This window comes from Armigeres subalbatus, chromosome 3 (genome assembly GCF_024139115.2).
Source record: "Armigeres subalbatus isolate Guangzhou_Male chromosome 3, GZ_Asu_2, whole genome shotgun sequence".
Taxonomy (NCBI): Eukaryota; Metazoa; Arthropoda; class Insecta; order Diptera; family Culicidae; genus Armigeres; species Armigeres subalbatus.
In genome coordinates this window covers 375,510,317-375,535,779 of record NC_085141.1, presented here as the reverse complement: position 1 = coordinate 375,535,779, position 25,463 = coordinate 375,510,317, and the positions used below count along the sequence as shown (strand labels likewise).

General features: G+C 41.5%; 2 protein-coding genes across 6 annotated transcripts in view; both read right to left on the bottom strand.

The window, feature by feature from the left end:
* Window positions 1–25,463, bottom strand: part of LOC134226558 (sodium-dependent transporter bedraggled-like) — an 822,794-nt gene that overhangs the window by 476,789 nt on the left and 320,542 nt on the right. The gene's annotated exons all lie outside the window — the stretch shown is intronic.
* Window positions 1,202–23,878, bottom strand: LOC134226546 (endoribonuclease Dcr-2-like). The gene is given in 11 exon segments (XM_062707392.1): window positions 1,202–1,932; window positions 1,935–3,763; window positions 11,022–11,694; window positions 21,666–21,779; window positions 21,782–21,834; window positions 21,836–22,107; window positions 22,165–22,419; window positions 22,482–22,804; window positions 22,863–23,514; window positions 23,589–23,766; window positions 23,844–23,878. Coding segments are annotated over 11 exon segments (4,821 nt in total). The 5' UTR covers window positions 23,864–23,878; the 3' UTR covers window positions 1,202–1,480.

The window sequence follows — 25,463 nt, the reverse complement described above, 5'->3', positions numbered from 1 at the left end:
TTCTTTTAAATTTATTTTTTTCTTTATTCTCTATTTTTAATTCCTTATTCTTTATTCATTCAACCACTCAACTTGCACTCCATCGTATGGTTGGGATTCATTGCATCATACCAATTTCAGCCTTATGTGTTCCAGCCTTTCGTAGGACACCCCTGTCTGTACAATAAAATAAAACCATATGTGTCAAAATCTAAAATGTACCTACCAGGGTGCCAATTTCTTCAGCTCTGCTTAGTGACTCAACCAAATGTTTAAGCGTATGGGTGAAAAAACCGAAAGTCTTAGTCTTACGTGCTAATGTCTACTACGAAACATATGCTTAACACAGCTTGGAAGCCAATTATTATCTTCTATTCAGTCTCCCATTTCAATTATACGTTAACTACACTTTTGGCAATTAACTTGTTATTGTATTTTTGAGTTATTTGACCCACTTATCAACTCAGATTTTACAATAATTTGAGTCAGTCATGGCAGGATCTGTTTTTTTCACTGCATTTAATGTCTGCATATTAATTTTTATCATTTTCATATCAATAACACGTCTAAGGCTGTGAACCATTCCACCGATTCGTTTATTTTTTAGTTAAAATTTAACAGTTCGATGGTTATTTTCCCATCGTGCTTAAAACTTGAACCCGAAGCCGACCCATTCAAATGAATCGCCTGCTTTGAGCGTGCTTACAGCGGCACACTAGGAGTTAACCTTCTGAAATCAGTATGGCGAATAGCATCTAAGGCTCGATTTCTCAAAAATAAGCACTTTCATCAAAAAAATATTTGGTAGGCATGGTAGCGGACACCTTCCTGCATAATTGGTACCAAATAGTTTTTCATGAAAAGTTTCTTATTTTGAGAAAACCCGCGTTAGATGACTTTCGCCATACAAATTTCTGGCGGTTAACTCTTGCTGGCTGTTTTGCGCATATACTATAGCGCCTGGATGTGACGGCGGCGAGTAGAAAATCAGCCACTGCCAATAATTCATTGTGACGGAATGATGGTTATTTGGAACAAAATGGATTTGGCGCCAACTTTCTCGCGAGCAAAGTTTAACTATCGAACTGTCAAATATAACCATGCTCCGAAGCAGGAATATTTTCAATTACAGCGAAATAACTATCGAGCTGAAAAATTTTTACTAAAAGTTAAACGAATCGGTGGAATAGTTCACAGCCTAAGTGACACAGTTCCGAAAAAATGTGTTTACTGCTAGTTTATTATAATACTATACCTATGGTACAACTTCCCAGATTAAAATAAAACTGCTTGCTATTACAGAACAGTAAACTAACATTTTTAAGGCACCAAAGTAACTGATGCTTAATTACAATCAGTTCGACGAAATTCACTGCCTTATTTGTATAACCGAATATCTGTAAATACGGATTCTGCAAATGTTATAAATTAACAATTAATGCTCTTACATGCAACCGTACTGCTATCTCAATGGAAGAAAATTATTTAAAAAAATCTGCAACTACTTTGTGTTGCGATAGTGCTTGCGCAGCACCTGTAGAGCAGCTTTTGCAGCAGCTCGTTTCGCATCTTCCTTGTTCTGACCGAACCCATACGCTTCGTGTTCTTTGTTTCTGATTTTATATTTGAGCTTGACGTATACCGTGTCATCGTCCACGATGGCCCGACTAAACAATGGCGAACAACCTGGTTTGAACTCGTGCAGTTGCCTCACGATTTGGATCGGTGTGTTCTCGGTGAACATCAAGATTTCGTTTCCCAACAAACCATATATGACTCGCCAGGTTACGGCAAAATCATTTCCGGAGTCCAAGAAAATCGCCGCCACCAAACTCTCGAACACGTCACCCAGCGCCTTCGGTACGTCCACAAATTCAGCCATCTTTCGGTCACTCTCTTCGACGAGCAAGTTTACCTGATCGGTTATCTCGTGTTTCTGTTGCTCTTGAAAACCACAAACTTGTTCACGGTGTCGCTGAACGATGCGGACTCGGAAAGAATATACAGATGCAGTCCGTGGCGAACAAGCAGACATGCTAGTGTGATGTTATTCACTAATGCTGAGCGCAAATCTGTCAGCTGGCCCGGGCTCATGGTTGGATTCTGCTCAAAAATGTACATTGAGATAAGAAAATCTAGCACCGCGTCACCCAGAAACTCCAGCTGCTGATAACTCCCGGTTATCCGATTAGTAGGAAATGAGGCGTGAGTGAGCGCCTGTAGAAGATAGGTTCGATCCTTGAAACGGTATCCAAGTATTTTCTCAATCCTTTCGTGGTTCTTCAGAAAACCATCCACTTCACGAGAGTCGATTTGCGTTTTCAGTCTTTGATTTTCAATTTTCTCATCGAGCAGCTTGATCACGTCGTGAGTTTTCGGTAGAATACCGAAGTAGGGCAACAGTTTGAAAGACCTTTGAATTCCAACCGATTTAACGCAAACTCCCAACAGCGCTTCCATGGCATCCGCAGATGTTTTGTCCCCCATTGTCTGCTGTCCGAGATAATTCTGCATTGGGGACGTATCAGGATTATTGTTATGTAGATCTAGTTGGGCAATAAAATCGTCAAGATTGTTGGGATCAACAGACCCAGACTTTATTTCGTCTTCCGTTAATGACATCCGGAACAGCACTCTAGCGGAGTGATTCACCTCTTGCATAGTTTCTTTTATTTTGTGTGGAACCGTTGCAAGAGGCGGTTTCCAGTCATTTTTAGGGTCCAACTTATGAATCTTCATCATACCAGGTAGCCCATACTTAATAGCACAGTACACCAAATTACGGTTGCTTACTATTTGACCCTTGACCGCTGTCAGAAAGCCTTCGTGAAAATCTTTATGGTATTTCACCAAATACAATGAAACGGAAAATTTCAAAACGCATCGCCCAACAGTTCAAAACGTTCCAAATCAAAACACATCTGAGGACGATTTTGTAGTCAAGGCCTTAATGATGTCTTTTTGCTGGACGTTCAAATTGTATGTGTTTGTCGGTGTTAGGCTTAGTAATTTGATTGCGAATTTCTGCTCAATAGGAACGTCCAAAATTGCCATGGGTTGTCTTTTCGGACTACTAGTTACTCTCCTATGCAAAGCGGATGTGTACGCTGTGCTCATCCGTTCTGCGGTCATTTCCCGAATGGACAGGTCTGAAAATTTGTTAACGAATGCTTTATAATAGTCCAAGTCCATTTTTTTGACTTGATCCCAGTTGCGCTCGATGTCCACAGGCTCCTCGTCTTCCTGCCATGGCATTGGGATATCGCCGCTGAATGAATTCATTTGGTTGCGTGCCAGCTGACTCAAGTCCTCCGGTGCCAACAGAGACTGGCGCGCTTCTTCCAGGTCGAACTCATCGTCCTCGTCTTCGTCGTCTTCTAGGTCTAGGAATTGAACCTCCTCTTCCAGTTGTTTTCCCTTCCGTTCCTTATACTCAACCTCCACATCCTCAATCTTTCGGTTCTCCAGACATCCTACATTGGCACCCGTTGCCAAATCAACACGAATGTTTTCCGCTAGCAGTAGATAATTAATACGGTGCAGTGCACTGGGCAGAAGCGTAGCCTTCAACCAATAGTCAGCGGGGAAATGATAGTTGTGAACGAGCTCCGGAATGAGGATCTCGTTGAACCGCCAATGTTTGCTCCGTGTGCTCTTGCCGTCGTCCTCTACTCCCGGATTGAGGCGGTTAAGATAGCTTGTGATTCCTTTGACTTCGATTAGAAATTGATCCGGTTTAACAACTGCCAAATGGTACGCTTGGCTGAAGTAATCTGCATAAGACCTGGAAGAAGAAAATACTTGTTGATTTCACTGTTGATTATTTAGGGTCTGTCTCATTTGGAGAATTAAACTTAAAAGTGACGGTTCGCAAATTAAAAGAACACCCGGTCAAAAGAATGGCTGGTGGAGTGTTTTCACTGGAGTGTATTTTCAGCGCGCGCCCTCCTGTGGCTCTGTCGTGCATTTTTTTACAGTTTGACATAACATTTAGAAAAATCGAATATCCCTCTATTAGTTAGGACTATAAAATCGTTTAGATGGAGTAAAATCATAGAGCAGAATTTTTCGCACTGAGTGTAAGACAACGAGTGATAAGCCACGCCCAGTTAAAGTTCTTTCTCAACAAACGCAACACAGGCATCGTTGTCTACCTGCCAGCTATTTAAAGAGTGTCATTCAAGATTTTTGTTCATTCAGTTTTCTAATTTTGTACGGTCCACATCGAAGAATAAAAATATAGCTTAAGATGCGCCAACGCGTGATTGGGTGGCAGCCAATCAACGCAAGGATGTGCAATAGACTGGCCCAGGAAACAAAAAGTTGTCTAATTCCACGGGGCACCCCCCAGGATTGTGTTTTTGGGTGAGAAAATCAATCTCTGAAAATTTCAGCACAATCGCTTGTTGCATAAGCTGGCGCATTTGATTTGAAGTTTGTATGGGGATTTCAGCCAAAATGTATAGGAAAAAACACCTCCGTCACTAATTCGATCTGGAAATTGGTTCTGATTGCTCGATTGACCTCAGAATTGCAAAAAGGGCAGTTGGTATGCTACACAACAATTTCACAGAACATTGTATGATGATTAAATGAACTTTTATATGGGTTTCGGCTGATGCGGTTAGATCAATAAACCCAAAAATACACAAATCAGCTCCTAATAATTCAGCCGAAAATTATATAAAAGTTCATTTAATCATCATGCAATGTTCTGTGAAATTGTTCTGTAGCATACCAACTGCCGTTTTTGCAATTCTGAGGTCAATCGAGCAATCAGAACCAATTTTCAGATCGAATGAGTGACGGAGGTGTATTTTCCTATACATTTTGGCTGAAATCCGCATACAAACTTCAAATCAAATGCGCCAGCTTATGCAACAAGCGATTGAGCTGAAATTTTCAGAGATTGATTTTCTCACCCAAAGACACAATTCTGGGGGGTGCCCCGTGGAATTCGACAACATTTTTTTCTCCCCATAGTAATCTGGGCCAGTCTAATGTGCAAGCTGAAGATTAAAGGCCGTTTCTTGAACTATAGCATCATCAACGTGCACTGCCCACACGAAGGGAGACCCGACGACGAGAAAGAAGCGTTCTACGCACAGCTAGAGCAGACATACGATGGATGCCCACTGCGGGACGTCAAAATCGTCATCGGTGACATGAACGCGCAGGTAGGAAGGGAGGAAATGTATAGACCGGTCATCGGACCGGATAGTCTGCACACCGTATCGAATGTAAACGGCCAACGATGCATAAACTTCGCAGCCTCCCGCGGAATGGTGGTCCGAAGCACCTTCTTTCCCCGCAAAACTATCCACAAGGCCACATGGAGATCACCTAACCAAGAAACGGAAAACCAAATGGATCACGTTCTAATCAACGGTAAATTCTTCTCCGACATCACGAACGTCCGCACTTACCGCAGTGCGATAATTGAATCCGACCACTACCTCGTTGCAGTATGCCTGCGCTCAAAACTCTCGACGGTGTACAACACGCGTCGAAGTCGGACGCCGCGGCTTAATATTGGGCGGCTACAAGACGGTAGACTAGCCCAAGAATACGCGCAGCAGCTGGAAGTGGCACTCCCAACGGAAGAGCAGCTAGGCGCAGCGTCTCTTGAAGATGGTTGGAGAGATATTCGATCCACCATTGGTAGCACCGCAACCGCTGCACTTGGCACGGTGCCCCCGAATCAGAGAAACGACTGGTATGACGGCGAATGTGAGCAGTTAGTAGAAGAGAAGAATGCAGCATGAGCGAGATTGCTGCAACACCGCACGAGGGCAAACGAGGCACGATATAAACAGGCGCGGAACAGACAAAACGATTTTCCGGAGGAAAAAGCGTCAGCAGGAAGATCGAGACCGTGAAGAGACGGAGGAACTGTACCGCACTAATAACACACGAAAGTTCTATGATATGAGAAGTTGAACCGTTCACGTAAGGGCCACGTGCCACAGCCTGATATGTGTAAGGACATAAACGGGAACCTTCTTACAAACGAGCGTGAGGTGATCCAAAGGTGGCGGCTGCACTACGAATAGCACCTGAATGGCGATGTGGCAGACGAAGATGGCGGTATGGTGATGGACCTGGGAGAACGCGCGCAGGACATAATTCTATCGGCCCCGGATCTCCAGGAAATCCAGGAGGAGATTGGCCGGCTGAAGAACAACAAAGCCCCTGGGGTTGACCAACTACCAGGAGAGCTATTGAAACACGGTGGTGAGGCACTGGCTAGAGCGCTGCACTGGGTAATTACCAAGATTTGGGAGGAGGAAGTTTTGCCGCAGGAGTGGATAGAAGGTGTCGTGTGTCCCATCTACAAAAAGGGCGATAAGCTGGATTGTAGCAACTACCGCGCAATCACATTGCTGAACGCCGCCTACAAGGTACCCTCCCAAACTTTATGCCGTCAACTAGCACCAATTGGATGGGAGTTCGTGGGGCAGTACCAGGCGGGTTTTATGGGCGAACGCTCCACCACGGACCAGGTGTTCGCCATTCGCCAAGTACTGCAGAAGTGCCGCGAATACAACGTGCCCACACATCATCTATTCATCGACTTCAAAGCCGCATATGATACAATCGATCGGGACCAGCTATGGCAGCTAATGCACGAAAACGGATTTCCGGAGTTTCAGGGGCATTCTCCCTTCAAAACCCGATGAGGGTTACGGCAAGGTGATGGTCTTTCATGTCTGCTATTCAACATCGCTTTGGAAGGGGTAATACGAAGAGCAGGGATTAACACGAGTGGTACAATTTTCAATAAGTCCGTCCAGCTATTTGGCTTCGACGACGACATAGATATTATGGCACGTAACTTTGAGAAGATGGAGGAAGCCTACATCAGACTGAAGAGGGAAGCCAAGCGGATCGGACTAGTCATCAACACGTCGAAGACGAAGTACATGATAGGAAGAGGATCAAGAGAAGACAATGTGAGCCATCCACCGCGAGTTGGCATCGGTGGTGACGAAATCGAGGTGGTAGAAGAATTTGTGTACTTGGGCTCACTGGTGACTGCCGAAAATGATACCAGCAGAGAAATTCGGAGACGTATAGTGGCTGGAAATCGTACATACTTTGGACTCCGCAAGACGCTCCGATCGAATAGAGTTTGCCGCCGTACCGTCAGTTAGACCGGTAGTCCTCTACGGACACGAGACCTGGACGATGCTCGTGGAGGACCAACGCGCACTCGGAGTTTTCGAAAGGAAAGTGCTGCGTACCATCTATGGTGGGGTGCAGATGGCGGACGGTACGTGGAGGAGGCGAATGAACCACGAGTTGCATCAGCTGTTGGGAGAACCATCCATCGTTCACACCGCGAAAATCGGACGACTGCGGTGGGTCGGGCACGTAGCCAGAATGTCGGACAATAACCCGGTGAAAATGGTTCTCGAAAACGATCCGACGGGCACAAGAAGGCGAGGTGCGCAGCGAGCAAGGTGGATCGATCAGGTGGAAGATGACTTGCGGACCCTCCGTAGACTGCGTGGCTGGCGACGTGTAGCCATGGACCGAGCCGAATGGAGAAGACTCTTATATACCGCACAGGCCACTTCGGCCTTAGTCTGAATAAATAATAAATAATAAGTGAAAACAAGGCTTCAGTTAATTGAGCCATAAATTTTCGTCGAGCTAGCGTGTTCCGGTGTTCCTTCAACCGAAGGTTCTGGCCATCATCCCGGCATCCTTAATACGGAAGGATTCGCTGCTCAGCCCAGTTCGTCCTTAAACAAACCTTAATAAATCGGAAGATTTATTGGGTTGCAAATGCTGATGGTCAGAAAAGTTTCACATTTGTAATGGGTATTGGTCTGATTGTCGACCAATCCACTTCACAAATGTGCATTTTTTTTAACAGCAACATAGGTAATAATTATATTGAAATAGATTTTAAACATAAAAAGAACACTGCTGGGCAAATCACGAACTTTGTAGTTTTATTTAGTTTCAGACGACCGACTGGCAAATAGCTTACACAACCTCACTTGATCAGAACAGTTGCTGATGAAGAATGTGTACAGCCGCCAGATATTCTAAATACTCACGCTCCTCTAATGTGGACGTGTACAATACACATGTGGAAGTATTAGTATTGGCTTGAGAAAATGGATTGCGAGTGATTTGACTATGCGTCCTATTTGGGAATCTCGAGCTCGTTCAGTAGCCGCTAGGTTGCGAAGGCCGACGGAGGTCCTTCGTAGCTTAGTTGGTTAAAGCACCAGTCTAGCGTACTGTAGGGTCATGGTTACGAGTCCCATCGAAGGGAAAGTGGTCATTGTCCTCTCCAACAACTTGGTAGATATGTCAGCACCAACCGTCATCGACGAACTATCCTCCGACCACCTGCCAGTAGTTTTTTCCGTCGATTCCAGCCTTTCAGTTGCATCACCAAATACCCGGTATTGTTACGCTCGAGCAAATTGGCCAAGATTGCAGAGAATTGTCAACAATTCGATAAACCTCACAGCCCCAATCATCCTGAATATGAACGATGTGGCCTCAGTCGATGATTCAATAGCATTTCTCAGTAACACAGTTCTTAATGCTGAAAGTCTTTCCATTCCAAAACGACCAGATCGTCCATTTGACAATCCACTAATTTCGCCCCATACCAGAAATCTCATCCACCTTCGTAACGTGCGGCGGCGTCAGTGGATAAGATCAAAAGATCCACTCTACAAAGTCATCGTTGAAGCACTCAACAACAGAATCCGGGAAGAATGCGCGCAGTCCCGTTTTGATAAGTTCGGTGATGTTATTAGTGACTTAGCTCCTGGTGAAGATAAATTGTGGAAAATTAGTAGATCACTTCGTAATAACTGTAAGTTTACTCCCCCTCTGCGGAACGGCGAAGTCCTAATTGCATCTCCGTACAGTAAATCCGAATTACTCGCCGACAGCTTTGCTTCAGCACATAATAACACATTGGACAGCGACAATACAACGACATCAGCAGTGGCTGATTCGATACGTTTGATTGACGAATCCCCAAATCACCCGAATGGAACTTGTCTAGTCAGACCGAAGGAAGTAAAACAGTTAATCGCTAGGCTGAAAAATAAAAAAGCACCTGGATGTGACCAAATTTGTAATAAATTTCTGAAACGCCTACCGCGAAAGGCTACTATTGTGCTGGCTAAAATATTTACAGCGTGCTTACAGCTCTGTTACTTCCCTAAGGGAAGATCCATAAAGTACGTCAAGCAAAAATTGGTGATTTTCGACCCCCCCTCCCCCCTTCGTCACACTTTTTATATTAAACCTTCAAAATTTTTGTATGAGTCGTCACGCTACTCGGAACCCCCACTCCCCCCTAGGAGCGTGACGTACTTTGTGGATGGCCCCTAATGCTTGGAAACACGCTGCTATAATACCAATTCCCAAACGCGACAATAACATTACCAACCCTTCAAACTATCGACCTATCAGCCTGCTCCCGTCTCTTAGCAAGCTACTAGAGCGCATTATCCTTTCCAGAATATAACGGCACCTGGACACTGCTCGATTAATCCCCGATGAACAATTTGGATTTAGACGAGGTCACTCGACGACCCATCAGTTAGTTCGCCTAGTCACTCATGTCAAAACTGGTCTCTCCAACAAAAAATCATCGGGAATGATAATGTTAGACGTCGAGAAAGCATACGATTCAGTATGGCAAGATACCATACTGCATAAAATGACACGTGCGAACTTTCCGATCCATTTGACAAAAATCGTCCAATCCTTCATTAAAAACCGAAGCTTCCTAATCAACGTGAACGGTGCATTATCGTCTAAAAGAGCCATTCCCTATGGAGTCCCTCAGGGTTCAGTCCTTAGCCCAACTCTGTACAGCATATTTACAGCAGATATCATAATGGTTGATGGCATGTCTTATTACATCTTTGCTGATGATACTGCATTCATAGCGACAGACTCAGATCCTGCAGTCGTGATCACCAAATTACAAGCAGCACAAAATGCACTAGAAGGATATCAACAGAAATGGAAAATGAAAATTAATCCCACCAAAACCCAAGGAACTTTTTTCACCAATCGTCGTAACTCACGGCACCTTCCCCAACACGGCGTGATTGCAGTAGGATACGAAGTGGATTGGTCCACGGAAGTCAAGTATCTCGGTTTAAACCTAGACCGGAAACTGAAGTTTAGTGTGCACGTCCAGAAAACGCTCCAAAAATGTGATAAGCTCATAAAGTGCCTATAACCATTGGCATGTCGACGATCTCGCCTGCGCGTCACCAACAAATTAGGTATTACTCTACACAGCTATAATTCGTCCTACCATCACTTATGGCTTTCCGGCATGGAGCAATTGCGCCAGGACCCATCGTAGAAAACTCCAAATAAAGCAGAATCGAGTGCTGAAAATGATATTGGATCTGGACCCCTACTATCCAACAGATGGGCTGCACAAATTAGCAAGAATCGACACAATCGATAACTGGATCCACTCTGTCGAACCGAAATTCTGGAGTAGCTGCGATTCGTCTGAAAATCCATTGCTACGAACCATCCCCCGCCTACTGTGATACTATATCTTAAGAAAATTTTCCTCTAACTATCCCATCTACTAAAAGCAATTATTGATAAGGTTTTTTTTCTCAGCATTTTTTCTTACATGCTAAATTTGTTATAGAACCCAAAATAATGTCAATTACAATGAATGAATATTACTGCTGAAAGGACCACCAAATCTCAGTTAACATAATGTATCAAATTAGACCTAAGCAACGAGCCAATAAATTATGAATTATGAATTATATGACAACTGCACATGATCCAAATATATATTTGGATACGAATGACAAGAAATCTTTCGAGAGTTTAACTGTTTGGGGCAACATTGCTACCTGTGCAGTGCACACTGCACAGGTTGCACATGCGGACACGACGCCTCTGCGATAACTACCAATTTTTGTACTCCTATTTACCCAAATATAATCTGGCCACCCTGCTTGCCTACCAAGGCAAAATATCGTTGATACTGAATTCACTACAATTTTGAAACTTACCTGTAATCTGCATTCGGGAAGGGACTGTCTGGCGTCAGGTGCTCATGCACCATGGTCACCACATAAGGTTGTTCCTTATTGTTTTTGTACCACGGACAGATTACTTTGTGTCTGTAATTTTCCGCATCAAATTTCATCTTGTTCCGAGCCATCGTCGGTACCTCGGATGGGGCTTCGTTCAGATTTTGGAATTCTCGCACCAACGTCCAATCTATTTGCTGCGATTGTTTCATAGGCACAACCATGAAACTGTTATCTTGGTTTGAAAAATCATACACTAAGAACTCCTTCCACAGTTTTAGAATGTCTCGGAAGATTGTTATATGGAACTGTTTCAACAGAGCCAATTCCACTTCGGACCCAGCGCTGGTCAGCATAATTGGAGTTTCAACAAGCTGTACGTCGATGAGGCCCAAAGTTACAAAAAACTTCATCTTGGCGAGGGCCGGAAGAGGCTTGGTGGTCATTATACCAAAATTATTTTCCGAATTGTATAAAGATCGGAAAATGTTGACATTTTCGTTGTCCGGATCCTCGGCAAACCCAGCACCAATACGCAAAATATAGATGTAGCAAGGTTGATCAGGTTGCGGGAGGCAATGAGTTGTTTGTGGAGGATACTCAATTATGTGTGTTCTAAGACGCTTATGCGTGCCAGCAATCTTGGTCGAATCTGAAATGACAAAAAATAGCTCCATATAAAAGTCGTGTACGTTATAATTATTTTGCGCTGAAAAGGTCATAAGCAGCAAAACTGCATACAAATAACATTCGTTGGGTTAGAAAATTCATGCAATTCTAGGCTGGACGACAAACAATGATACCAATGTAATCGCTAGGAATCGAGATATTGTGCGCAATGTCACCCCTGATTGTCCTCTTTAACAAATAATGGAGAAAATGGGGAAAACTTGTTGCTCACCCACATTTAACAATAACTTCTGTATCCATTTTATCTCCTGTAGGCACTCAGCAAGGACAACATATTCAGCTTCAGTACTTGATAAGGCCACACATGTTTGCTTATGACAGCCCTATCCGATGAGACCTCGAACTTAACACAAATCCGGAGTCCGATTTGCGGTCACTAACATCGCCTCGGGCGATTCGCCTGCCCAGTCAGTGTCGACAAAACATTCAACATTTTTTGTATCGCCACTTCAACTAAGTTCGCGCTATTTTTTGTTGGAAATTCAGCTTCGAAATATTGTTTAGTAAGAAAATTATTTAGCTCTTTCATAGTGGAATGTTTTCATTTTCACAGGGCTGGTAGCGACCGAAGCCACTCAAAATAGTGACTTTAGTGACCAAAGCGTGGAGGTACCTTCCGCCAGAGGGAGTAGAGAGATCTTGGTGGTCTCGGCATACTTCCCAGGTGACGTGGACGAAATCCCTCCTCCAGAAATAGCTGCGCTCGTAGCCTACAGCCACCGACACAACATCCCCTTCGTCATAGGGTGCGACGCAAATGCACATCACACCGTATGGGGAAGTACCAATATAAACACCAGAGGTGAGTACCTGTTACAGTTTCTCTCTTCCAAGAACATTGACATTTGTAATGTTGGTGACAAGCCCACGTTTGAAAACTCCATTCGTCAGGAAGTTTTGGACTTGACTCTATGTAGTCGGTCTATCTCTGATAAAATAAAAACTGGCATGTTTCTGAAGAAATATCAATGTCAGACCATAAACACATCATCTTCGAATGGGAAGGGGTCTAACGATGGAAAAACGTTTAAAGATCCTAAGAAAACTGATTGGGAATCCTACTCAGCTATCCTACGATCCGAAGAGTACATCATAGAAAGTCACATCAAGTCCATAACACAATTGGAAGATGCGTCCAAATCCATTAAAACAAAATCCTTAACGCCTACCAAGAGAGCTGTCCAACTAAATCAACTAGTTCGAGTAGAGACGTTCCATGGTGGAATAAAACTCTTGAGAAGCTTAGGAAAACTGCGCGTAGGGAGTTCAATCGTGCTAAGCGAACCGGCGATTGGAGCCTATACAGAAAGGCCCTGACGAACTACAACAAAGAAATAAGGTCAGCCAAACGGAAATCGTGGATTCTAATGTGTGAAAGCATAGAGAATACACCCGTAGTGGCCAGACTCCAAAAACTCTTTCAAAAGACCACTCCAATGGTGTGGGTAGCCTCGGAAGACGGATGGTTCGCTCACTGTAGAGCCTAGCGATACACTGAGCGAATTGTTAAAGATCCACTTCCCTGATTCAATCCCTGAGTCGAGCATCGGCGACCAAGGCACTGGAATTGCTGTCTAGATCCACAAGAGATCCAATCATGGGTTTCTGGGTCTAAAAAGACGCAATAAAGGTTGCAAAGGAAGCTTTCACTCGGGCCAGGGGTTGAGAGGGCTGTGAGATCTTTCGAGCCATTTAAGTCTCCTGGCATGGATGGAATATTTCCAGCGTTGATCCAAAAGAGGAGAAAACACTGGTTCCACCCTTGGTTGAGATTTTTAAGGCGAGTCTGATTTTGGGGCACATACCTAACGATTGGCGTCAAATCCGGGCTGTCTTCATTCCGAAGGCAGGCAAGAGAGATAAAACCAACCCCAAAGCATTCAGGCCGATAAGTTTATCCTCTGTAATGCTCAAAATTATGGAAAAAGGTACTATGCGAGTACATAAATCACAAATTTATGAAAGCAATGCCTTTGTCAAAAACCAATTCGCTTATCAAAGTGGAAAATCTACGATCTCGGCACTACATACGGTAGTTCAAAAATCGAAAAAACACTTAATGCAAAAGAAATTGCTCTTGTAGCATTTCTTGATATTGAGGGCGCATTCGATAACGCTTCTTATTCGTCTATAGGGTCAGCAATGTTGAGGAGAAAATTCGACCCATGCATTGTTACCTGTGTACATGCTATGCTAGCTAATCGGAAAATCTCCTCTGAGCTTAGCGGTTCATACATCACTGTTAAAGCAACAAGGGGGTGTCCGCAAGGCGGAGTGCTTTCTCCTTTGTTGTGGTCACTGGTGGTGGATGAGCTTCTAGACAGCTTAGAGAGAAGAGGCTTCGAAGTGGTTGGATATGCTGATGACGTTGTCATTATTGTACGAGGCAAATTCGAAAGTGTTATCGTGGAAAGAATGCAATCTGCCCTAAATCACACTTTTCCTGGTGTCAAAAGTATCAACTAGGCATAAATCCTACAAAACTTCCATTATCCCTTTCACCAAACGGAGAAAGGTACAACTGAAACCCCTTTTCTTGAATCAAACACAATTAGTTTATTCAAGTGAAGTAAAAATATCTAGGTGTCATACTCGACGCAAAGCTTAATTGGAACTCTCATCTCCAATCAGTTGTGCAGAAAGGTCTCAATACACTTTGGGTTTGTTCAAAAACCCTTGGTAAAGATGGGGCCTAAAACCGTATGATCATGTGGATATATAAAACCATTGTCCGTCCCAGGACAACTTACGCTTCCCTTGTCTGGTGGCCTAAAACTAATGAGGCTGCTGCAAGGGCTAAGCTCAACAAAATCCAACGCACCGCTTGCATAGCCATCACTGGTGCAGTTCGTAGTACACCCACTTTGGCCCTAGACGCAATGCTTCCACCTGCCCCGGTTAGATCAATTCCATAAAGCTGGAAGCGGAAAAAGTGCTCTAAGGTTAAAGAGAACAAAAACACTGCTGTCAGGAGACCTTACGGGTCACCTCAGCATATTAAATGAATTTGCCATAAATCCCGCAATAGGAATTTGTAGTGACTGGATGGAAACGGTAGTCAATTATGACTTACCTTACGATGTGTTCATTCCTTCCCGCCAGGAGTGGGAAGGAGGTGGATAACGTTCCAACAGGCTCTATAAATTTCTTCACAGATGGTTCGAAAATGAATAATCTGACAGGATCCGGAATCTATGGCCCTACAACAAAAATTTCTGTCCACTTAGGACAGTGGCCCACAGTATTTCAGGCGGAAATATATGCAATATTAGAATGCGTGTTATTATGCCTGAGGAGAAAGTATAGATTTGCAAAATATGTATTTTTCTCTGACAGCCAAGCGGCACTTAAGTCGCTTAATAACTACACTTGTAACTCAAAGCTAGTGTGGGGAATGCATTCTGGCTTTGAAAAACTTATCCATACGCAATCGAGTCTACCTATATTGGATCCCCAGGACATACGGGTCTAGAGGGAAACGAGATTGCTGATGAGCTAGCCAGGAATGGATCTAATGAAAGGTTCATTGGCCCTGAGCCCTTCTGCGGGATCTCAGACTGCTCTGTAAAAATGGAACTGAACAAATATATGGTCAGTCAAATCACATCAAACTGGAATGCACTTCCCCATACGAGCCAATCCAAAAGGCTCGTAACGATTAACCCCAAGAAAACCCAACAACTATTAGGTCTCAACAAAAGGGATCTCAACATCTACACCGGTCTAATAACTGGACACTGCCCTGCAGATACCATCTACAAAAGATCGGAGCAATCCAAACCTCAAATTGCCGCTTCTGTGACGAGGAGAGAGAAACATCAGAACACATCCTCTGCTATTGCAGTGCACTCACCCAACGTAGGTTCAAAGTTCTCAGCAAGCCCTTTTTAGGGCCTGCTGACATATGGATCTTATCCCCCAAGGACGTGGTTGGCTTCATAAAGCTAGTCTCGCCAGAATGGGGGAGTCACATACTGTAACTCAGGATCTCTATTCATCAATATCACAATAGTCCTAAAATCTGGACGCAGTGATCTTCACCCGACAAACGAGGAGAGAGACCAAAGCTGACGAAAAAAGGGACCAAATATAGTGACTTTCAGTTACAGAAAAAGTGACCAAATAGTGACTTCCAATTTCAATTGCAAGTTCGATGAGACGAAATCAAGCGTTTTTTGGTCGAAGTAGAAATTTTTTTTCGTAATTTGTGGCGGAAAACATCTTTCACTCACCACTCTTTTCTCTTAGAACGAACTCAGAAGAGAAACGTAAATCATACTCGCTAACTTTTAGGGTCTGTTCAAATATTACGTAACGCAATAGGGGGTGGGGGCTTGTTTTATTTTTGTTACGATTTGTTACGCAAAATATAGTGGGTTACGCGTAACAATTGAGAAAAAATATTTAAATTTTTCAAAAAATAGTTATTGTCTTCAAAATAGCATAACATATACAAAAAATCATAATTCATTGTATCGTGGTTCAAATTCTACCAAAAACAAGATATTTTCAAAAAAAATATTATTTGTTACGCGTCACGCATAGGGTGGGGCCTGTAGGATCTGTCAAAGTTAACACCGTCGTGTGTCTTCTTCTTATTTTTACTTGGGTTCGTCTATTGATAAAATACTAACGAAGGGCTATGAAACGTCTCTGGCTAAGGTGGGGCGTATTGCCCAGGCACTTTTTGAAATCCATTTTTCACGAGTTTTGAAAAAAAAAAAGTGTTATCTATAATATTTTTATTTGACTACTTACGGCCTGGAAGCTGCGGATAGAGTCGAAATGATTGTCAAAAAATTTCCAAAGCAAGCTGTCAAAAAGTATCCATCGCATCGAGAGAGTTTGTGAGCATTCTAAGCGCAACCGAGAGAGTACACGTGTAAATCAACTCATACTAATTATAGTTCATTTCTAACAAAACTCAATTATTTGGTGCCATTTCAAACCTATCGAGGAATTTTAATAAGTGAACAGCATGATTTAATTTTGCGATCGGTACAATAATTTATGCAATGCAGTAAATCGACGAAATCTCTGAAATTATCTTTTAAAAGATAAACGTAATGATAATTCGATGTGAGAAAATCGTAGCGTGTACATTGAACACTGAGAGGAAATTTTAATAGGGTAACCGGCGGTAATGTTGGCCCTGGATGTAACATTGGCTCATCACGCAAATTAATCAATATTTCAGCGATAATACGTCAATTTGTAGGGAGATATTAACCATTGCTTCTTTAGAAAAGTGTATCAAACATATATCTGCCTCATAACTCTAGATTTATACACTTCTTAAACTATTAAAAGCAATTATCTTGCGTGAAAAATCACTTTGACTCGGTTTTTTTAGCAGCCATGTTCCGATGACTTATGCAGGCTAGCTGTGCTAGAGTTTTTCTTTTGCCCAATAAAAGAGTTTTATGAATGAACATACCTGCTTTCGCACATCAGATGAATGGATAACAACCACACTAAGTCAGCTATCATTTTTATTTCACAATTTCCATTAGTATAGCGACATAATTAACCAAAACATTTTTGGACAATACTGGGGGCACCCGTAGGCAAATGGTGGCATGCGCTTTCGATTTGTAGCACTACGTTAGTATAGGTGAAACTCTAAAATCAAAACATTCTCACCAATAACCCGTACTAGAGAAAATAACCGAAAGCTGCAGATGGACTATCCGATGGTCGCGATTAGTTTGCTAAGATTTTTTGTAAAAACAGGTTAATCCACTCAGCCAGCGGTTAAGTTTCATTCGTAAATAACATAACGCTAAATTCAACCCACACCAAGCCTCTAGTAATGCTTCATGTATGGTAGGTTTCTGAAATTTATAAAGTCCTTAACGCCCAGACAAGTACTTTCCCACAACCTTAAACGTCTTGTAGTTTGTAAATGGGCCCTCATGATCAGAGCATAAAATATTCATCTTTATGAAGCAACCTTAGTCCGAATTTTGACAAACATCGCATGATTATTCAAAACATAGAATGACATAGTCCAACGACTACTCCACCAACTCATTCATTCGACTGTCACCGAGTGTGCTTACTATGTGCAGAAAAAACAAAATTATCATTGTTTATATTGATGTTTACCGTTGACAGGGCCTCGCGGATGCAAACCGGATTCAGTTCTATGTGATAAATTACTTTACTCAATAAAAACGTGTTCAGATTTCAGATAATTTATCGATTTGTAGAATGTGCATAAAAATTCAATGACTAATATTCAACTGAATATTGACAGTCCAGAGTTGACTATGAATGTGCCTGGAAGTGAGCTGACAAGTGAAGACAGGTGGTCTTCACCAAAAAAAATCGATTATTTAACACTCTGCTCATGATGCTTTTCTGGAATCACGATATAATCGCTTTCATTCGCAGAACATACCAGAAATAATTGCCTACCTTACGGCTTTCAAACACGATTCAAGCAAAAGCGATTCAAGCATCAACCTTTCGTGGTTCGATACACCATTTTCTTCATAATTTCGCAAATAAATGATTCAATTAGTGTAAGAATATTTAGTTTTATCATCTTTCGCACGAATCCATTTCTCATTTAATAATGGAAAGATACAATGGATCGTATGTTTCATTAGATAAACTTTCAACGTCATTTCATGGGAATAATTTCAAGTCAAATTACTTGACAAATACCTTCATCATAATTTAGATTTATTATTGCTTGCAAAAAGTATTTTGATCTGTAAAATGATACCGAAAAAGTATTCTCTCAACTCGGGAAGTTGAAACACGTGAGAGTTTTGAGAGGATTCACAACAGCTGATCGATATAGAGAGAAGTGGAATCAAACGCATGTACCAATCATGAAACTTCAATGCAGGCAGAGTTAAAAACAAGCATCCAATAATTGTATTTATGAATAATTGTGTAATAATAGCAGATAGTTGGCACAGTTATAACTGTTTATGCACAGTACACAGCAAGGAATTGCGTAGAATAAGTTTTACAATTGACTTTCTTCAGTAGTGCGTTATGCATCATCCCCACCTAAAGCATTGTTTATGTTTTGGAAAAAAGTTTCTTTGAGAGTATCGCGAGAGCGAAAGCAACACAACTGCCATGGTTTCAACTAGCAGTAAATCTCAAAATTATGCGGCAGCCAATAATTAACGTATGCAATTTGTTTGAAGGCACAACATGAGGGCTAGAACATGTAGTCTTTTTGCAATTGCAGTTTTTAATACAGTTTTCATTTTTCTAAACTTCTTCACTTGCAAATATGGGAAATATTTGGGAAATAAATTATTCATATAATAGTATTTTCGTTAGCATGTCCTTGGTAAGCGTGCTATTGGGGGAATCTGAAACGCACTCTCACAATCAGTGTGGTAGTATTTTACATGCAACCAATTAGAATTCACGCTCAATAAGACGATTTGATTTTCTCTGTTTGTTGGCATGCTGCCTTTATTCAACGCAAGCAAAATTACTGCTACTATAAACAGCAACCCATCTTTATCTCTCGTATGTTTGAAATCAACAATCACTCGTCCCAAGTGGGCTGAAAAATTATCCACCTGATAGGGACAAGGATGCCGACGTTTTGTCCATTTTTCTCGAGACTTTCGCTGGTTTTAATGAGATATTGCGGACATTCATCGTCGTTTTTTGCTATTTGGCGTCAAAACCAAATGTAAGCAAGCCGGCTGGTGGAATAATTCTGGTTGGAAATGCAATATATGAAGATTTATAACGATAAATGTGCTCAACCGTAGCATAATGGGCCAAGGTTTGAGCCGTTACCCCTATCTTTAAAATATCTTGAAAATTAGAATCGATCGAGTCCGCAGCTCCCAGCTTACGGCCAATGCATTTGCGACTTCCTGGACTACCAAATAACACAAAATGGCATAAATTGCATATTATACCGTCTTACCCTAATTGAGTAATTTTTAGGCAGCGTACTAGAATTGCACCAAATCTTTCAACCGCCGAAATGTAGGCAATAAGCACAGCATTTACAACATTAATGGGGGACCAACTGTTTACTTCGATGACATTTACTTACAGGGTGCAGCAGCCTAAAAAGTGTAGACAACAATCTTCCGTCACAGAGAACAGCGTCGACATTGCAACTCACAATCTCATTTTGACAACACGATGGCGCTGGTATGCTCTTGCATGCATAACGACACTAGCGCACAGTGGCATTTTCTTATGACGCTAGCGCTGATTCTGCACGGGATAACGGCGACATTCCAAAGTTATTTCAAAATGAACAGTAAAAGGTTATCACAACATAGCGAGTGCAGCTTCAACGTCTGTTCTCTGTGCTTCCGTGCACCATGTTTACGGTACTCGTCACTGAGTGGCGATACCGGCGTTTCTATCTGTGATGTTAAGCCTGCTACTCTATGTTCTGAGATTTTCACATTTTGGACCATGAGCTCATGGAAGAATGGTAGTAGAAAATCGATAGCATGTATGGGAAAATCATGTATTTTGCAAATTTATGGAAAATTGTGGTGTTTTTGAAGAAAGTAGTGATAAGGAATGAAGTCTCGCTTAACTTTTCAAAAGGACATAAGTAACATTTTTTTCATGAATTAATTTGAATACTGCAATCAATAGCTTTCATGTTGTTCTATTGATTGCAGTACTCAAATTAATTCATGAAAAAAATGTTACTTAGGTCCTTTTGATAAATTATGCGAGAACTATGAGGTGAAAAGATTAAAAGTCTAATAGTGATGAAATTTCGATTTTACTACCATTGAAAAAACGCCATCTCGCGCATTAATTATTTTGACTGGTACCTTATTAGAATTCAACATATTGAATCGAGAAAGGCATCATCACCATTAATGGATAAATATAGTTTTTTTTTTGGGAAGTAGGCTTCCTAGCCTCTTGGAAGGAGAATTCCTAGTCTCTTGAAAGGATACTTCCGGGCCACTTGAAAGGAGGCTTCCTGAAACGAGGCTTCGGAGCCTCTTGAAAGAAGGCTTCCGAGTTATCCGAGCTAAATTTTAACAATCACGTTCCAATCTGTATTAGAAATGTGATAAGCTCACCAAGGTACTCTATCCCCTCGTAAACCATCGCTCACATCTTGACTTCAACATCAAGTTATTGCTGTACAAAACCGTTTTCCGGCCGATGCGACGGTTATGTATGGTTTTCCTGCATGGTACTACTGTGCCAATACCCATCGGAAGAAAATCCAAATTAAACAGAATCGGCTCCTCTAGATGATGCCTAATCTAGATTATTATCACCCCACCGAAGACGTGCATCGTCTCGCTAAGATTGAACTAATAGATGACTATAATGGTTCCAAATACTGATTTCAAAATTCCTCACAAGCTGCTTTTCGTCATCAAACCACTTACTACGAGAATTGGCCGCCATATAAATCTGTGAACCTTCTTCACCCCCTATCTCCTAACTAAATTCGAAGGTTTTTCTAGTATTTTTTCCTTCTCCCGATTTTTCAAAATGTGTTTCGCTATAAATGTACCAAGTGCGACTTGGGTACTGCTACTGTTGTATGGTCATCCGTGTCTCATTTAAAGTAAATAAGTAAGAAAAACAGAAAAATATATAAAGCTCTTTTAGTGAAATGTATTCAACCGTCTAAGACGAATTAAGTACTTTCCATTTAATTCCACCAGTTAATTTTCGTTATCTTTGCAGATACGCATTTCGACCACAACTGTGTTGTCGTCTTCAGTGTCTCGTAAGTCGAGTCAAGTACGAGACACTGAAGACGACCACACAGTTGTGGTCGAAATACGTATCTGCAAAGATAACGAAAATTAAATGGTGGAATTAAATGGAGAGTACTTAATTCGTCTTAGACGGTTGTTAAAAAAAACATCTAATAGTAATAAGTGACAACAAATAAATAAATAAATAAAAAAGCAAAACATGAAAAGAATTTTATGCACTCACCTTCTTCGAAATCCTTCCAATGCTTGAAGTACACATCTTGCAAATCATCAAGCTGACGCTTGCTATCTATTGGAATGAGGTGCTCATTGAGCTCCTTATTCTCATACAATCTTTGCAGGCATTGAACGCTGCTGATCGTTTAGCCAGCTTGATATTCGTCATTGGGTTTCAATGATTTTTCACGCACCGTAGATTGCAGGGGCATGATCACTTCAACCACTACTTTACCATATCGATCGTGTCTCTCCCATAATACGTTTGTATTAGTAAACGCATCTCGCGGCATACCCATGCAGTACCGATTCAAAAGCTGAATCGCCGACAGCGCATCCAACTTTGCTCCTTTGGTAGTGTAAAACGGTGGAATGAGTTCATTGTACAATTCCTTGTGTACATCGGCATCTAACGGGTCTGGGCGGTTAATGGTTTTACCAACAAGACACTGTATTATTCAAAAAAAAAATGAATGAGTCTGTATCAGAAATGACCAAAAAAATACCTTTTTTAATTCCTCTTCTATAGCCTTATAGAGGCGATATTTTACAAGAAATTCTTCTCGTTTTGTGTGATCAAGCATAACGAAATACATACTGTCCTTCATGCGTGCCCTACCCTTGGACTGCTGATAAGAAGCAAAGGTTTCAGGATGGTCATACTTAATGACCGTATTGCACATCTGCAAATCTATGCCCTCCTCTAGGACATTTGTTGTCACAATGACATTAGTTTCATTTTTCTTAAACTTTTCAATAACCTAGCGGGAAAAAAATAATTTGTATAAATGCTTTCGCGATTCAACATTAATTATAATCTCACCCTGCGATCCTTTTTTGCGCTTAGAATTTGCTCAATGGACTCCGGCATCGATCCATTGTTACCCACCATAAAATCTGGGATGATTAGATTGGCGTCTTCCGTCTGGGAGAAGTAAATTTTCAGCAAGTGGTACAGCACTTTCGCAGAAAATCTGCGCTGAACAAAAATTAATGTTTTTGAAGTTTTGTCATGGTTTTTTTGATAACATGTTTCCAACTGTTTTATTAGTTGGCGAATTTTTTCAGAGCTGAACCTGGTTAGCTTTTCCTTAATGGTCATTCCATCCATCAATGTTTCTATTTGATGCCTAAGACTTTCACAAACTGAAAAATAAAAACTACATTAGATATTGAAGACATATTAATAGAAACGGAACTTTACATGTAATGCACGATCGTAAAGCCAACCTCAGCATCGAACTATCGGATTGACGTTTGTCTAACTCGAATTGCACAATTGCACCGAGGATAGCAATTGAACACCCAAATAGGCCCACATCACGAAGCTGATATAAAATGTCCGTAAACATCTTTCTAATCGCCTTCACCGGCTTAGGGCTGTCTCTTTGAAGTGCCTTGTTTTGGTTTAGGTATTTTGGTAGATGAAAACCTTCGATGTTTGAAACAAAAGCGGATACACTCTTCATTATGTCAATTGTAACGGAAGATTCCGCCAATGGACTATAGCTGATCAATAACTCTTTCGGGTCCGTAGAAAATCGGCAGACCTCAGTGTATGCATCATAGCTTCCGACTGTAGCTATTGTTGCGTTAAATGTATTTTCTAATCGCTCCAATTCCGGCGATACTAGGTCAACATTTTTTATCTGTTTGTACAATAACATCCCCGACAGACCAATCACACGTGGATGTTCCGATTTCGGCACTCGCAGGAACTGTTCCATTATTCCATGCATTGGGTGGTCTCCAACACCGTGGTGACATTCGTCGAATATGAGTACATTTATGTGTTTTACCGAAAGGTAACCATGCTTTAGTACATCCAGCAAAATCTGACACGTGCAAACCACAACCTGTAAAGGAGGAATTCAGTTACCAAGTCTAAATACAGGAGAAATAATTCGACATTCACTCCGAGAACATTTACCTGATATTTCGCGAACTCTTCAAGCCATTTATCTTGCTTCCACGTGTCAACATTTCGATCGCTTGTATAAATCGAAGTATCGTAGGTAAGACTTCGGCTAAGGAATTCCGCCTGTTGTTTGGCTAGCGCAACGGTATTAACGACGAAGAACGTTCTCTTCCCACCTGCGGTTAGTGGCCTTAATGAGATTGAAGAAAAAACAAAAGAAATGATTGCTTACCCAAATTGTACATTTGAATCAGTTACCGGCGATACCTCGTTTGGCACATTGCCATTTGTCATAATACCGTTTGGAATAATGACCATTTTGCCTAACTTGCATGCGGTGTGAAACTGAGGGCCGTTTGGCACAATGGTCATTTGGCATACTTCATATGAGTTGTTCAATTAATGGCCATTTGGCATAATTCACATTAGTTGTTTATGACTGTCGACTATAGTGCGGCAGGCTGTCAGGAACTAAGTTCATTTTGTTTTATTCGACAGCTAGGTGAAAACTAAAATTGGCAATTTTTGACGCCTTCCCTCCTCTGTAGCGTCTTTTGTTTGAACATCAACGCTAAGACATACCAACACACCCCCTTGCCTTGTCATGTTACTTCTCCTCACGAGATAATAAAAGTAAAATTCTTGCGCAGAGTATCATAGGGGCGTAACTGCATCCAGTTCTATAGGCTCACTAAAAAGATTTTTGTAAGAAGACTTAGAATTACCTTTTTTTTTATTATAAATCTTATGTGTAACTACACTGCCGTGAATCGCATATCTATCCCATCTTTGCTGGATTTCCTATTCATATGGGACAAATATGCGACTCACGGCAGTACAGGGAACATCGAGAGATAAGATACGCCGACGTAACTATTTTGCAAGCTATTTAACAGTTGTCCGACATTTCGCGGTAAAACATTCCGCGGTAAACCATTTCGCGGTCTGTATCATTTGGCGGTAAACTGTTTCGCGGTTTATACAATTTGGCGGTATTCCGTTTCGCGGTATTCAAGCTTAGCTTATCTTTTTAACTTTTTTTGTATTTTTAAGAGTTTGCCAATCTTTTCTATCAACTATTAATTTTCTCTTCTTTATATGGCCGTTTCTTTCATTGCGTTTCCCTTTCAAGTATTTTTCTCTTTTCTATTACGCATTGTTTTATGTTATCTCCAAAAGACATATACATTATTGTCAATATTAGAATGTGAACTTTGTCATCAAGATACACTATATTATATCATATGGTAAAGGTCGCTGTCTTAATACCTTAAAAGGCTATGATATTCTGGTAGAACTCAGAAGATGGAATGACTGAAAATTATGCATAAGGCAAAATGTATCTTCCTTAAATGTTACCCGGTATTAGGCTAAATATCATGTACTGTCTTCTTTAAATGTTCGCATTTGCCCGGTATAAGGCAAATTGTGATGTTTTGCCTTCTTTAAATATTTCCATTTGCCCGGTATAAGGCAAAGCAATCTGTTGTTTCGTTTTCTTTAAATGTTTGCATTTGCCCGGTATAAAGCAAAAATATTATGTTTTGCTTTCTTTAAATGTTTGCATTTGCCCGGTAGAAGGCAAAGTGTGTTGTTTCGCATTCTTTGCATACCGTCATCGGGGGTGACAATGGGTCAAATGGGGGTGAGAATGGGTCACTGTTTCAACCTCTTAGAATGCCTGTAGATTGGATTGAATGCATCTGAGGGCAAGAAGATTAAAATATAAAAGACCTTTTCAAACGATTTTGCTCTCCGACCTCCTGACTGCCGGTGAAAGCGACGACCCATTCTCACCCCCAGACCCATTGTCACCCCCGGTGCGTTGACGGTAGTCGTATTTGCAAATATGTTTTGCTTAAAACTTTTTTTTGTTGGGATTTGAAT